Genomic DNA, 14,507 nt, shown 5'->3' on the forward strand with positions numbered 1-14,507 from the left:
TGAACTGGTGGGAGGAAGCAATGAGTTTTTTTTTTTTTTTTTCAGTTTTATATCTTTATATATTTTTATTAAAAGTGTCATATGTCATCATACTATTGGTGTTGACATGACACACTAACAAAATATGTTAAGTTACATAGACTAAATTATTATTTTATCCTATCTCAAGGATCTTTTTAGTTAACTTTGATACCACATAAAATAATTTGTAATTTAGACCAACTACAAGAACTAATTTTACATTTATTCTTAAAAATATTAACAAATAACCTAAAACAAAACACTTTAAAACTATTTTTATCTTTATTTCATATTAAAACACTTTTTCGAACTAAAAAACCAAAAACATTAACAACCGAAGTAAGAATCATTTTAAAACAAAAACTTAACTCGCTGCATATTTAACCCCAGGTCATTTGTGTAATCTACTTTAACCTCCTACAGGTCAAATCTCATGTTTGGAAATTCACCTACCATCCTAGATGTATGAATGAGATCAATTGGTGGTTCTTGAATACGTTTTTATATTTTTATTTTATTTTTATCATTGCATCTAATAGATCTTGAACTCGGAATGATACTACTCACTTAGGCTTTAGATCCAACCTTTTACTAATAATGTGTTTACTAATGGACGATGATAACAGGTCTTAAGAGAAGCAATCAAAATTTTTATACATTTAATTCAACATAATATAATATATGCCACGTGCTATTCCTTTTCTTCGGTCCATGATTTGCTCCACCACTGCTACTCTTGTGCACTAGTGTTTAAATATTTTTAGCACAATATTGGTTTTATTCAAAATAATACATATGATATGATCATTTTAATTGAACATAACTTGATAATCAAAATTTATACGATACATAAACACTATCAGTTGAACCACAAAAATCCGATTCTTTTATCTACTTTTGATCATGCAGCATTGTCAAAACATGCACACATATATGTAAAAATGTACACCATTAAAAGAATCAAGAACCACGATTTGGGCAGACATTTGCAAAATGTGATGGATCACCACAAACAAAGCATCTTCTGCCAGAAACAGGATCACCAGTTGCTGACACAAATGTTGCGGTAGCAGCATGCGGTCCACCCCGGCCACCTCTGCCACGAACACGACTCCTGCTGGTATCAGAGGCTGAGACATTCATTCTCGCACTTCGAACACTCCTTCCTCCAGTGCCATTGTTTAGGTTATCCTCCCATCTGCATAACAGGGCAACAGGATGTATATGTGAACTGGTTTTTAGATGAAGGTTTCATTGAAGAACATTTGCCGATGAACACTCAAAAATTTCAGTTGTTTGCTTCTTTGGAATAAGCTTTTCCTAAGTTCAGCAAAATGCGGCTGGAAGTAACTCCATTAAAAATATTATTGAATTAACTCAGAATTTATAATAAATGACCACTTCTTTGAAGGGGAAAAAGAAGTTGAAAAAGATGAACTCAACAGGGTCTATGTCCAGACATGTCAGTAGTATTGAGAATGATGACAAGGATGAGCAAGTGTTAGTTACATACACAAAGAAGTTGCAATTCTGTGACTGACATGAGTAGAACTTTCTTCCACTATTGTTTGCTGTATTAGCTGTTCGCAAGATGCATGGTGCTCCACATGTGCTACATGGAACCGAAGATTCTCCTCCTGCATCATTAAAAGAATGATAAGAGTGATTATTTATTCAACCTCCAGATGTTCTGGTGACAAGAAGAGAGAAACCAAACCTCTCAATGATTTACAGTTATTGTCAACTTCATCAGTCTTTTTATTTAAACCTTCATGTAGGCTAACTCCCAAAAAAATCCCATTAACAGGACCATTCTCCTGTTAATGCACTAACCCCATTAACAGGACCCCAAAGGAAAAAAAGCCCTAAACTAATGCAATAATTGTTGACTGCTAATTTCTATTTATTTATTTATTTTTGTATGTTGATTGTCTTGAGAATATTTAGAATCATGAAAAAAAAACTGGAAGTTCAGCAGGCATACCACTTTGTGAGTTCATTCTGCGATCCCGAGCACTACGAGAACCTGAAATCTGTGACGGGCAATCACTCGAAGAATGACCCGTTTGCTGGCAGTATATGCAAGCACTGTGCCTAGCCTCACCCAGCCTAGAGTTACTTTGTTGCACATTGATGGATGATGCAGTGGATCCTCTTCCTCTTGCTGGAGAAAATACTAAAAAAATTACATATTTTTGCGCGATTAACATCGAGGACAACAGAAGAATGAGTTCCTTCAACTCTCGTTCTCTCTCTCTCTCAACAGTAATATTTTCTTTTCATGTTTTATAACTAGGATAGTTAATTTGAGCACCAAACTGAATCATAATCAGACAAACTGGACGTACAATGTGTCGTGGACAGCAATATGACCAAAAAAAAAAAATTACTTCATGGTAAATATATGTGCTTACCTATATAGCATTGTAACACTATAGACAATCTTGCACTTTGAAAGACCATCTTCTACTTTATTGACAATACTGGTTTACAGTTAAAATGCCTATCAAATGCAAAAACCTCCACGAGCCCATGCTAATGTACCATGGTTCAAGTTGCACATACTGCATACCATAATGATCCACATCCATGCTAATGGGGTGTCAAGAGTGGTTCTAAAATTTATTCTATATATATAAGACATATTTGGCCTATCGTATGGAACAACTCCTGAAGTTGGCAGATGCAAAAGGAGCCTTCAGATCAGCTAAACCAGAAATGATAATGATACAACTTTACTTCATAACAAAAACCTTTTTACAAAACTTTAAGGATATTATCACTAAATAAGGTCTGCAATATCTTCTCCTTCAACTTTAAAGATTTTGGCAAAATATGATTGAAATGAACTCATTATCAACAAGACAAAGATTGACAAATGTTTTTTTTTACCGATGGTATGTGTTAGAAGAGCGTCTTAGGGTTAATATATATATATATATATATATGAGGAGAGAGAGGCTAAGATAATACGCATAGCCACCTCTATTCCTTCTACTTTTTCTTTCATGCAAACTCCACAACATGGTATCAGAACCATAACGACTCTCTCATCCTCTGACTGCATCTGATTATCCATACCCACCTCTTCATCGTTTTTTTTTTTTCCTCTAATTTGCTCTATTGATTGTGGAATTTTGAGAATTGGGCTTCATGGCCCATGAATAAGGATAGATGGCGTCGATATCACCATCATCAGGGGTTTGATGTCGTCGTCATCGCCACTGTCAAGTTTGTGATCATCGGTCGTTGGGGTTTAACCGGCAAAACCAATATCGTGGCTGTTGGGGTGCGAGTTCTTCCCTGAAGAAAAAAATCCAGTCAGGGTGTATGGGTGTGGTTGTCAGCGTTGTCTATGGTGGTTGGTGATGTATTAGGTGGCCGGCGTGTTGCAGTTGTTGTTGAAAAGTTGCTCTGTGGTCATCGATTGAGACTGTGGCTTCTGTTTTTGGTGTCGCCGGCGAGTCTCCGACGAAGGTCCCTGTTTGGTTTTTCAGTCTGTTCAGGCTAGTTTTTCTGGTTTTTTCATTCCGGTTCAGTCTGTTTCAGTCCAGTTTGTGGTGATTTTTGGGCAGTTCAGCAGTATTTCAACTGGTTCCTTTCTCTTTATCATTATTTTGCTGATTTGCGTTGGTTTGAGCTGGTTTTTGCCCTCTTCCAGCATTGTTGCAGTGGTTTTCTTATTATTTTGAGTGGTTGTTAAGGGTGCTTATTTGTTGTATTGCTATGGTGGAGTCTTTTACTTCTTGTTGAGGTTATGGCCACTAAAACTGAGACTACCTTAGTTAATGCTCCCATGACTCAAGTGAAGCTGAATGGGAAGAATTATGTTTATTGGGCATGGTCTGTCGAAGTTTTTCTCAAAGGCAAGGGCTTGTTTACTCACTTAACCTCGAATATGCCTAAAGACACTACTTCTCCTACCCTTTGGCAACAAGAAGATAATCAAATTATCTCTCTTATGTTGAACAGTACTGAGTCTCACTTTAGATCCTCATGCATCATGCATGTATTTGCCTATTGCATATTTGGGATCATCTCAGTCATATGTATTCCGGTACTGGGAATATCACTCAAATTTATGAGGTGTGTAAACAATATTTTGGGCTTGAACAAGGTACTCAAACTATGGACGAGTGCTACAATTAGGTTGTGGCCATCTGTAAGGAAAGGAACATGTATCAACCGCTCTCTACGGACCTGAAGAAAATGGAAAAGCAACGTCAAGATGTGGATGTGGTTCAATTCCTTCTTGGTTTAAAACTTGAGTTTGAGTCGGTTCGTGCACATATTTTAGGTGGTTTCGACCTCCCCTCACTTTCCTAAGGTCTTTTCTCAGATTTAGTGTGCTACTCTTTTTGATCCTAGCTCTCAACTGAGTTTTGAGCGTACCGGTGAGCGCAATGCTTTTGTTGCTGCCCATGGTAGCTCTGGTAGTTTTCATGGAGGACGTGGCAGTCGAGGTGATTGTCGTATTCATGGTGGCCGTGATTCTCGAGGTGGTGGTTGAACTAGTAGTCGTGAGCCTCACAAAATGTACTCATTGTGGCCGTAATAATCATTATGTGGATTTTTGTTGGGATTTACATAGCAAATCATCTGGTTTTGCCAATCAGGTTGTTTATCTGGAGGATTCTACTGGTATTTCTAGACCACCTGCTAGTTCTAGTCCCGCTCCTGATAATGATCTCATCTCCATCCCAAAAGATGAGTATGCTTAGTTCTTGGCTCATGTGGACAAAATAGAATATGGGGCTATGTCAATCATCACACAGCCACACTCCCCTCATACTGCATATATATATAAACCAACATAGAGTACAAAGACAAAAATACCCATACAATATATTTTTCTAACACTCCCCCTGAAGCTGGAGCATATATATATCATATAAGTCCAGCTTGGAACAAATAAACTCTAACTGCTTCCGACACAAGGGTTTTGTAAACATATCAGCTAACTGATATCCAGACTTCACGAACGGTGTAGATATATCGCCATTGAGTATCTTATCTCGAACAAAGTGACAGTCAACCTCAATATGCTTGGTTCTTTCATGAAAGACAGAGTTAGATGCAATATGTATTGCAGCTTGATTATCACAAAATAATGGGATAGGAGTAGGAGCGGCAAATCCGATCTCTTGGAGAAAGAGTTGTAACCATGTCAATTCACTAGTAGTGTTAGACATTGCCCTGTATTCTGCCTCGGCACTAGACCGTGCCACCACCGTCTGTTTCTTGCGTTTCCAAGTTACTAGATTACCACTCAAGAAAGTACAATATCCTGTAGTAGATCGCCTATCTGAGGGAGAACCAGCCCAATCTGCATCAGTAAACCCTTCTACCCGAAGGTGTCCATTCGGTCTATACAATATCCCAAGGCCAGGAGCTCTTTTCAAATATCGAATAATACGAGTAACAACTTCCCAATGTGAAACCCTAGGAGCCTCCAAAAATTGACTGACAACACCAATTGCATATGAGATGTCTGGTCTAGTAATGGTCAAGTAATTCAACTTTCCAACTAAGCGACGATACCTACCAGGATCTTCAAACAATCCCCCTTCATTTTTTACTAATTTATGATTAGGATCCATTGGAGTGTCAACAGGACGAGCACCCAGAAGACCCGTCTCTTCTAACAAATCAAGTACATATTTTCTTTGAGGTAAATTGATACCTGTTTGGGATCTAGCAACTTCAATCCCCAAAAAATATCTTAGTTTTCCCAAATCTTTTGTCTGAAACTTCTGTTGTAAAAACAATTTCAACCGAGCAATGCCTCCTGAATCATTACCTGTAATCACGATGTCATCCACATATACCACAAGGAGAATATGACCAGCACTTGTATGCAAGTGAAATACTGAATGATCTGTCTGACATTGCTGAAGACCAAACTCCATAACTGCCGCTGAGAACTTCCCAAACCATGCCTGTGGAGATTGCTTGAGACCGTACAAAGCCTTTTTCAATTTACAGACACAACCCTGATACTCCCCCTGAGCAACAAACCCAGGTGGTTGCTCCATATAAACTTCCTCGTGCAGATCCCCATGTAAAAAGGCATTTTTGACATCCAATTGAAATAAGGGCCAAGCCAAATTAGAAGCCAAAGAAATAAGAATACGGACGGAGGAGATTTTGGCAACTGGAGAAAATGTCTCATCATAATCAATACCATATGTCTGTATATAACCCTTAGCAACCAAACGAGCTTTCAACCGTTCAACTGAACCATCAGGATTAAACTTAACTGTGTAAACCCATTTGCAACCAACAGGCTTCTTAGCAGGTGGTAATCGAACAAGCTCCCACTTACCATTTTGATGCAAGGCCTTCATTTCCAATTCCATAGCTTGCTTCCAACCAAAGTCAGATAAAGCATCATGCACTGTCTTTGGGGTGGAAACAGTAGAAAGATGGGAAATAAAGCAAGAATAGGAAGTAGACAAAGAACTAGTAGATACAAATTGACTGATAGGATGTGCAGTAGTGTAAGAACGTGTACCTTTCCTTAGGGCAATGGGCAAGGAATCAGATGCAGGTGGCAGCGGATCCGAAGACGGGATGGATGATGGTGGAGGTGCAAGAGCTGATGGACGTGGCCTACGTGTATAAACCTAGAGAGGAGCAGAAGAGCATGGAGGCAACACGACAGACTAAGAGAGATATCGAACAGGCAGCGGAACAGACATGACATTGGGCTCAAGGGTAGACGCTTCGAAAGACGCATCAACAGAAAAATAGGCAAGAGACTCAACAAATGTGACATCAACGCTAGTAAAGTAGCGACGAAGAACAGAACTATAACAACGATATCCTTTCTGAGTTGTGGAATAACCAAGGAAGACACATTTAGTAGAGCGAGGATCAAGTTTATCATAGCCAAGACCCAAGTTATGAACATAGCAAACACACCCAAAAATCTTTAGTGGTAAGGCAAACGGAGGTGAAGAAGAGTATAAGAGTGAATGAGGAGAAACACCATCTAAGACCGAGGAGGGCATCCGATTAATGAGATAACAAGCAGTGAGGACTGCTTCACTCCAAAAATGTTTGGGGACATGCATATGAAACAAGAGACAACGTGCAACATCTAATAAATGACGATTCTTACGTTCAACCACACCATTTTGTTGTGGAGTGTGAGCACATGAGGTTTGATGGATAATGCCTTTATCAGACAAATAAGTGGCAAAAGAACTAGATGTGTATTATTTGGCATTATCAGAACGCAAGATACGAATTTTTTTGAGAAAATTGTGTCTTAATCATATTACGAAACATTTGGAAGACAGAAAATAACTCGGAACGATTTTTCATTAAAAATAACCAAGTCATACGGGAAAAATCATCCACGAACGTTACAAAATAATGAAATTTATTGGACTCGATCTTCATAGGACCCCATACATCAGAATGAACTAACTCAAAAGGACGAGAAACTCGACTAACAACTCTTGATGGAAAAAAAACACGATGGTGTTTGCCAAGCTGACACGCTTCGCATGACACAGACAACTCATGACGGAGACTTGGGACTTGATGCTTCAACGCAGGAAGGGAAGGATGACCAAGACGACAATGCCACTGAAGAGCTGAACTTGACAACTGCAAAGCACGAGAGGGAAATGAAGGTGAGAGATCCAGATAATATAGGCCACCAACTTCATGCCCACTACCAATCATCCTCCGCGTCTTGAGATCCTGAAAAATGCACGAAGAAGGATAAAAACTAACAGAACAGTTAAGAGCTTTGGTAATTTTACTAATGGATAATAAATTAAACGGAAAACCGGGAACATGTAAAATGGACAACAACTCAATATCTGGACTCAGATGTGAATGGCTAGAGCCGGCTATAGTAGAAAGGGAACCATTAGCTAGAGTGACACTGTGGGGTGCAGTAACAAGATGATAATCAGAGAGAGAAGTAGACGAACCAGTCATATGTTCATTGGCACCGGAATCAATAATCCATGGGTCGCGAGTGGAGGATAAGAAACAGTGAGATGCAGTACCTGACTGAGCAAGAGTAGTAGTGGAAGTGGAGGTGGCCCGCTTATGAGCCAAAAACTGAGCATACTCATCTTTCGGAATGGAGATGAGATCATAATCCGGAGTAGAACTTGAACTAGCAGGTGGTTCAGAAATAGCTGGAGAATCCTCGAAAGAAATAGCCTGATTGGCAAAACCGGGTGGTTTGCCATGTAAATCCCAACAAGAATTCACCGAATGATTAGGACGGCCACAGTGAGTACATTTGCGATGCTCACGACTACCAAGTCGACCACCGCCTCGAGAGTCATGGCCACCACGAACACCACGACCACCACGACCACCTCGACCACCACGATACCCACCAAAACTGCCACGGGTAGCAACAAAAGCAACGCGCTCACCAGTACGCTCAGAACTCATCTGAGAGTCATGGTCAGTGAGAGTAGCACGCTGAATCCCAGAAAAGACTTATGGAAGTGAGGGAAGTTCAGAACCACCCAAAATCTGCGCATGAACCGACTCAAACTCGGGTTTCAAACCAAGAAGGAACCGAACCACATCCACATCCACATCTTGACGTTGCTTTTCCATTTTCTTTAGGTCCGTAAAGAGTGGTTGGTACAAGTTTCTCTCCTCACAAATGGCCACAACATGGTTGTAATACTCATCTACAGTTTGAGTACCTTGTTCAAGCCCAAAATATTGTTTACACACTTCATAAATCCGAGTGATATTCCCAGTTCCAGAGTACATGTGACTGAGATGATCCCAAATGTCCTTGGCAGTGGGTAAGTAGATGCATGAGGATCCAAGGTGAGGCTCAATACTGTTCAACATAAGAGAGATAATTTGATTATCTTCTTGCTCCCAAAGGCTAGGAGTATAGTCCTTGGGTATACCCGAGGTTAAGTGAGTAAACAAGCCCTTGCCTTTGAGAAAAACTTCAATAGACCTTGCCCAATAACTATAATTCTTCCCATTGAGCTTCACATAAGTCATAGGAGTATAAACTAAGGTAGTCTCAGGTTTAGCAGCCATAATATCAATCAACAAAGGAGCAAAGACTCCACCACAGTAACACAACAAATAAGTAGGAGAACAACCACTCAAAACTAATTGAAAGACCCCAATGCAACACTGCAAAAATGCTGGAAAATGGCAAAAACCAGCTCAACCAATGCCAATCAGTAAAATAGGGAGAAAGAGAGAGGAACCAGTGTAAATACGGCAAAAAAAACTTCGCCGGAGATGGTCCACACTCATCGGAAGCAGCAGACCACTCCGAAAATACCAAAACTGAACCCACAGAATGAATTGATGACAAAAAATAACCTTGTCTTTTTGTTTTTTTTGTTTTTCAACTCCAAGAAATTTTTTTTTTCCGATGACCACCATGTACGCCGGCCACCTTGTGCATCACCAACCAGCACAGACCACGTCGAGACCCACACTCATACTTCCTGGCAGAACGAACACCCCAACATAGACGACGAAAAGCTTGACGGCGGCAATGACGACGACATCACACCCTTAAGGACGATGATATCGACGTCATCTACCCCCGTTCATGGGCATGAAGCCCAACCAGAATCCTGTATTCCTGGATTCAACTTTTTTTTTTTTTTTTTTTGTTGAGAAAAGAGAAGAAAAAAAAATGGCAAATATGGAGCAGCTACGAGAGAATTGTTACTGCTCTGATACCATGTGGATAGAATAGAATATGGGGCTGTGTCAATCATCACACAGCCACACTCCCCTCATACTGCATATATATATAAACCAACATAGAGTACAAAGACAAAAATACCCATACAATATATTTTTCTAACAGCTTATAAGCGGGCCACTTCCTCTTCTACCGCTACTCTTGCTCAGTCAAGTATTGTATTCAATGTCTTTTATCCTCCACTTGCGACCCATGGATTATTGACACTAGCACCAATGAACACATGACTGGGTTGTCTACTTCTCTCTCTAATTATCATCCTATTGATACGGCCCATAGTGTTACCCTAGCTAATGGTTCCCTCTCCATCGTTGCCAGCTTTGGCCATACACATCTGACTCTAGATATTGAGTTTCTATTTGTTCTACATGTTCTTGGTTTTTCTTTTAATTTATTATCCATTAGGAAAATTACCAAAGCCCTTAATTGTTCTGTTAGTTTTTACCATTCTTTGTGCATTTTTTAGGATCTCAAAACGCGGAGGATGATTGGTATGGGGAATGAAGTTGGTGGATTATATTATTTGGATCTTGTACCTTCATTTTCGTCTCGTGCTTTGCAATCGTTAACCTCAGCTCTTCAAAGACAATGCATAATGCCTTGTCTTACCCCGGTTGGAAGCAAGTTATGGAATTGGAAATGACGGCCTTGCATCAAAATGGTACGTGGGAGCTTGTTCCATTACCACCTACTAAAAAGACTATTGGTTGCAAATGGGTATAGACAGTTAAGTTTAATCCTGATGGTTCAGTTGCACGGTTGAAAGCAAGTTTGGTTGCTAAGGGTTATACCCAAACTTATGGTATTGATTATGATGAGACGCTTTCTCCAGTTGCCAAAATTTCTTCTGTTCGTATTCTTATTTCTTTGGCTGCTAATCTTGATTAGCCCTTATTTCAACTAGATGTCAAAAATGCCCTTTTACATGGGGATCTACATGAGGAAGTTTATATGGATCAACCACCGAGGTTTTTTGCTCAAGGGGAGTGTCAAGGTTGTGTCTGTAAGTTAAAAAAGGCTTTGTATGGTCTCAAGCAATCACCACGGAAAAGTAAGAAACAGACAGTAGTGTCACGGTCTAGTGCCGAGGCAGGGTACAGGGCAATGTCTAATACTGCTAGTGAATTGACATGGTTGCAACATTTTCTCCAGGAGATTGGATTTGCCGCCCCTACTCCTATTCCATTATTTTCAAATAATCAAGTTGCTATACATAATGCGTCTAGCTCAGTTTTTCATGAAAGAACCAACCATATTGAGGTTGATTGTCACTTTGTTCGAGATAAGATACTCAACAGAGATATATCTACACCATTCGTCAAATCTGGAGATTAGTTAGCTGATATTTTTACAAAATCCTTGTGTTGAAAGACGTTAAGAGTTTATCTGTTCCAACCTGGGCTGATATGATATATATGCTCCAGCTTGAGGGGGAGTGTTAGAAGAGCGTCTTAGGGTTAATATGTTATATGGGTATTTTGGTCTTTGTATTCAATGTTATATATATATATATATTAGGCTACAATAATACACATAGCCTCCTCTATTCCTTCTTCTCAATGACATAATCGTTGAACACACGGATTAGGCTATTCCTGGAGCTTTTGATTTGCGGAATAGACCTCTGGAATGGAATAACTATTCCTTTGAAATGGCTATTATTTTGTTTGGTAGCACACCATTCCAAGGAATAGCTATTCCAATAGAATAACTAATCCTTTACGAAGAAGAATACATATTCCTCTTAAAAATGAGAAATAATTATTCATTTAGGAATAGACTATGTTTTCCAAAAAAAACTTACAATTATTCTTTTCTTCAAATCCAAATAATCAATAAAAAATTAAAAAAAAATACTCAGACGGATTGAAATTGTGGGTGGTCAGCCACCCATTCCACCCCTGAGAATGGGCTGCTGTGGGGTTTTGAAGATTGCAACGAGAAGTCATGGCATTCAAATGTTCTTACTGGAAAAGCAACCAAAGCTATGTGATGACAAAAGGACGAAGAATTGACCTATTCCGTGAATCATTTTCGTCCCAGCGGTCTTTGAAGCGGAGGAAGCCTTCACCAATTGGGCCATGCTTGTCGGTGATGTTGCTGTCTTACTGCACTTGCTTGCCAATGCTTTTCGGGACTGAGAAGGTGACAAGCAAACCCTTTGAAGCCAGGCATGAAAAGAGATCAAAAGAACATGATCCCATTCTTTCTCTACTGGTTATGGTGGGTTGGCCTGCCAAAGCTATGTGATGACAAAAGGATGAAGAATTGACCTATTCCATGAATCATTTTCGTCCCAGCCGTGTTTGAAGCGAATGAAGCCTTCACCAACTGGACCATGCTTGTCAGTGATGTTGTTGCCTTACTGCATCTGCTTGCCAATGCTTTTTGAGGCGAAGAAGGTGAACCCTTTAAAGCCAGGCATGGCAAAGAGATCAAAAGAACATGATCCCAGTCTTTCTCTATTGGTTATGGTGGGTTGGCCTCAAGTTCATAAAGTTATTTATAAATGTTTTCATGCTATAAATGAGCTTTGAAGTGCAACTACAAAATTGTGCTTTAACACATTTTCTTAATAGGATTATTCCTAGTTGATGGAAGACTGTATTAGGGTTTGAGAGTAGTTTAGTCATTGTTATATTTCCTTAAGCTTATATAATAATATGTTTGAGGTGGGTACGTCGTAACATAGAAAACAAGCCTCCTCTCTTTCTTTAACCTTCTTCATGCAAATCTTTCAACATGGTATCAAAGCCTAAGATTTATACCTTTTCCTGATATTTCGTTTTTCTTTTCTTCCCATATTTTCTTTTTTTACGTCTCCGTTTATTTTATTTTCTCTTTTCTCTCCCATACATCTTGCTACAGATTGAAGGCAATTGAATTACTAGGCTTTAAGCCCGTGGTAGGAGATGGCACCGAGTTCACCGTCGTCAATGGTGTGATCTCCCCGTCATCTCCATGGTTGGATTGGTCATTGTTGACAGACGTGTACTAGTGACTGCTGGGTCTTAAGTCGCTGTCGTTAGTGGTTGGCGTCTGTGGTGGTGGATACTCTCTGCGATGGTCAGAGACAGGTTGTGTGGTGTCATTGGTCTTTCTTGGTGGATATTACATGGGAATGAGGCACGGTAGTTCTCTTTGTCGAAGTTAGAAGTGGTCAACGGCATGTTCTGGTTGTCACCAGCACGTTCTGAGTGGTTTTTGGCACGATTTGGGAGTCGTCGGCATGGTTTGGGTGTCGCAGGCACAGTTTGGCTAGTCTCTGACAATTTTCCGGCAAATTTTCGAAGAAGATGGGCGTTTGGTTGAAGGTGCTTGCTGTCGCGTATTCGAGATAAGGATATCCCAACCTCAAACCGGGATAAGCTTGTACGTGTTTTGGTTTCCACTGGTACTCTTGCTTAGTCAGGTACTGCATCTCACTATCTTTTATCCTCCAGTAGCGACCCGTGGGTTTTCAATTCTTGCGCCAATTAACATATGATTGGTTCATCTATTTTCCTCTCTAATTATCATCCTGTTGCTACACCTAAAAGTGTCACCCTAGCTAATGGTTCCCTCTCCACAGTGGTCGGCTCGGGCACTACCCGTCTAAGTCCTGATATTGAGTTGTTGTATGTTCTAAATGTTCCTAGTTTTCTTTTTAATTTGTTATCTATTAGTAAAATTACAAAAGCCCTTAATTGTTCTGTTAGTTTTTACCCTTCTTTGTGTATTTTTCAGGATCTCAAAACGAGGATAGTTGGTATGGGGCATGCAGTTGACGGATTATATTATCTGGATCTCGCACCTACACCTCCCTCTCATGCTTTGCAGTCGTCAGCCTCTGCTCTTCAGTGGCATTGTCGCCTTGGTCATCCTTCCCTCTCTACATTGAAGCATCAAGTCCCAAGTCTTTGTCATAAATTATATGTGCCTTGCAAAGCTTATCAACTTAGTAAGCATCATCGTGCCTCGTTTCCATCGCAAGTTGTTCCTAGGGTTTCTAGTCCTTTTGAGTTAGTTCATTTTGATGTATGGGGTCCCATTACTACACTGTCCAATAAATTCCACTATTTTGCTAGTTTTGTGGATGAGTTATTTTCTATTTTCAAATCTTTCTCAATATGATTAAGACTCAATTTGCTCAGAAAATCCGTATCTTGCATTAGGATAATGCTAAAGAATATACATCTTGTTCTTTTGCCTCTTATTTATCTGATAAAGGCATTATCCATCAAACCTCGTGTGCTCACACTTCACAACAAAATAGTGTGACTAAACGCAAGAATCATCATTTATTGGATGTTGCACGTTGTCTCTTGTTACATATGCATGTTCCCAAACAATTTTGGACTGATGTTGTTCTCACTGCTTGTTATTTAGTTAATAGGATGCCCTCCTTGGTCTTAGAAGGTGTCTCTCCTCATTCTTTTTTATATCCTTCTTCATCACCATTCTCCTTGCCATTGAAGGTTTTTGGGTGTGTTTGCTATGGTCATAATTTGGGTCTTGGTTTTGATAAGCTTGACCATCATGCTACTATATGTGTCTTTCTTGGGTATTCCACAACCCAGAAGGGCTACCGTTGCTATAGTCCAGTCCTTCGATGCTACTTCACTTGCGCTGATGTTAACTTTGAGGAGTCTCTCCCCTATTTTCCTACTATTACTTCTTTGAGTGACTCTTCCCTTGCACTTGATGCCGCATCTCTTTTGTTACCTGCCCCCCTTCTCTTTGAGTCTAACTCTACTTCTCCTCCTGTCCTCTT

At 39.8% G+C, this 14,507-nt stretch overlaps 1 protein-coding gene across 2 annotated transcripts in view; it reads right to left on the reverse strand.

The window, feature by feature from the left end:
* Positions 1–702: 702 nt before the first annotated feature.
* Positions 703–14,507, reverse strand: part of LOC132165455 (DNA topoisomerase 3-alpha) — a 106,241-nt gene continuing 92,436 nt past the window's right edge. Inside the window, exons 22-24 of one of the 2 annotated variants that reach the window (XM_059576033.1) lie at positions 2,006–2,185; positions 1,535–1,658; positions 705–1,219 (exon numbers count right to left, since the gene is read on the reverse strand). In XM_059576033.1, the coding sequence (XP_059432016.1) occupies positions 982–1,219; positions 1,535–1,658; positions 2,006–2,185 (542 nt within the window). In that variant the 3' untranslated portion in view covers positions 705–981. Of the gene's footprint in view, positions 1,220–1,534; positions 1,659–2,005; positions 2,186–14,507 lie in introns of both variants that reach the window. The other variant, XM_059576034.1, reaches the window with a different exon arrangement.

Source organism: Corylus avellana, chromosome ca11, assembly GCF_901000735.1.
Source record: "Corylus avellana chromosome ca11, CavTom2PMs-1.0".
Lineage (NCBI taxonomy): Eukaryota > Viridiplantae > Streptophyta > Magnoliopsida > Fagales > Betulaceae > Corylus > Corylus avellana.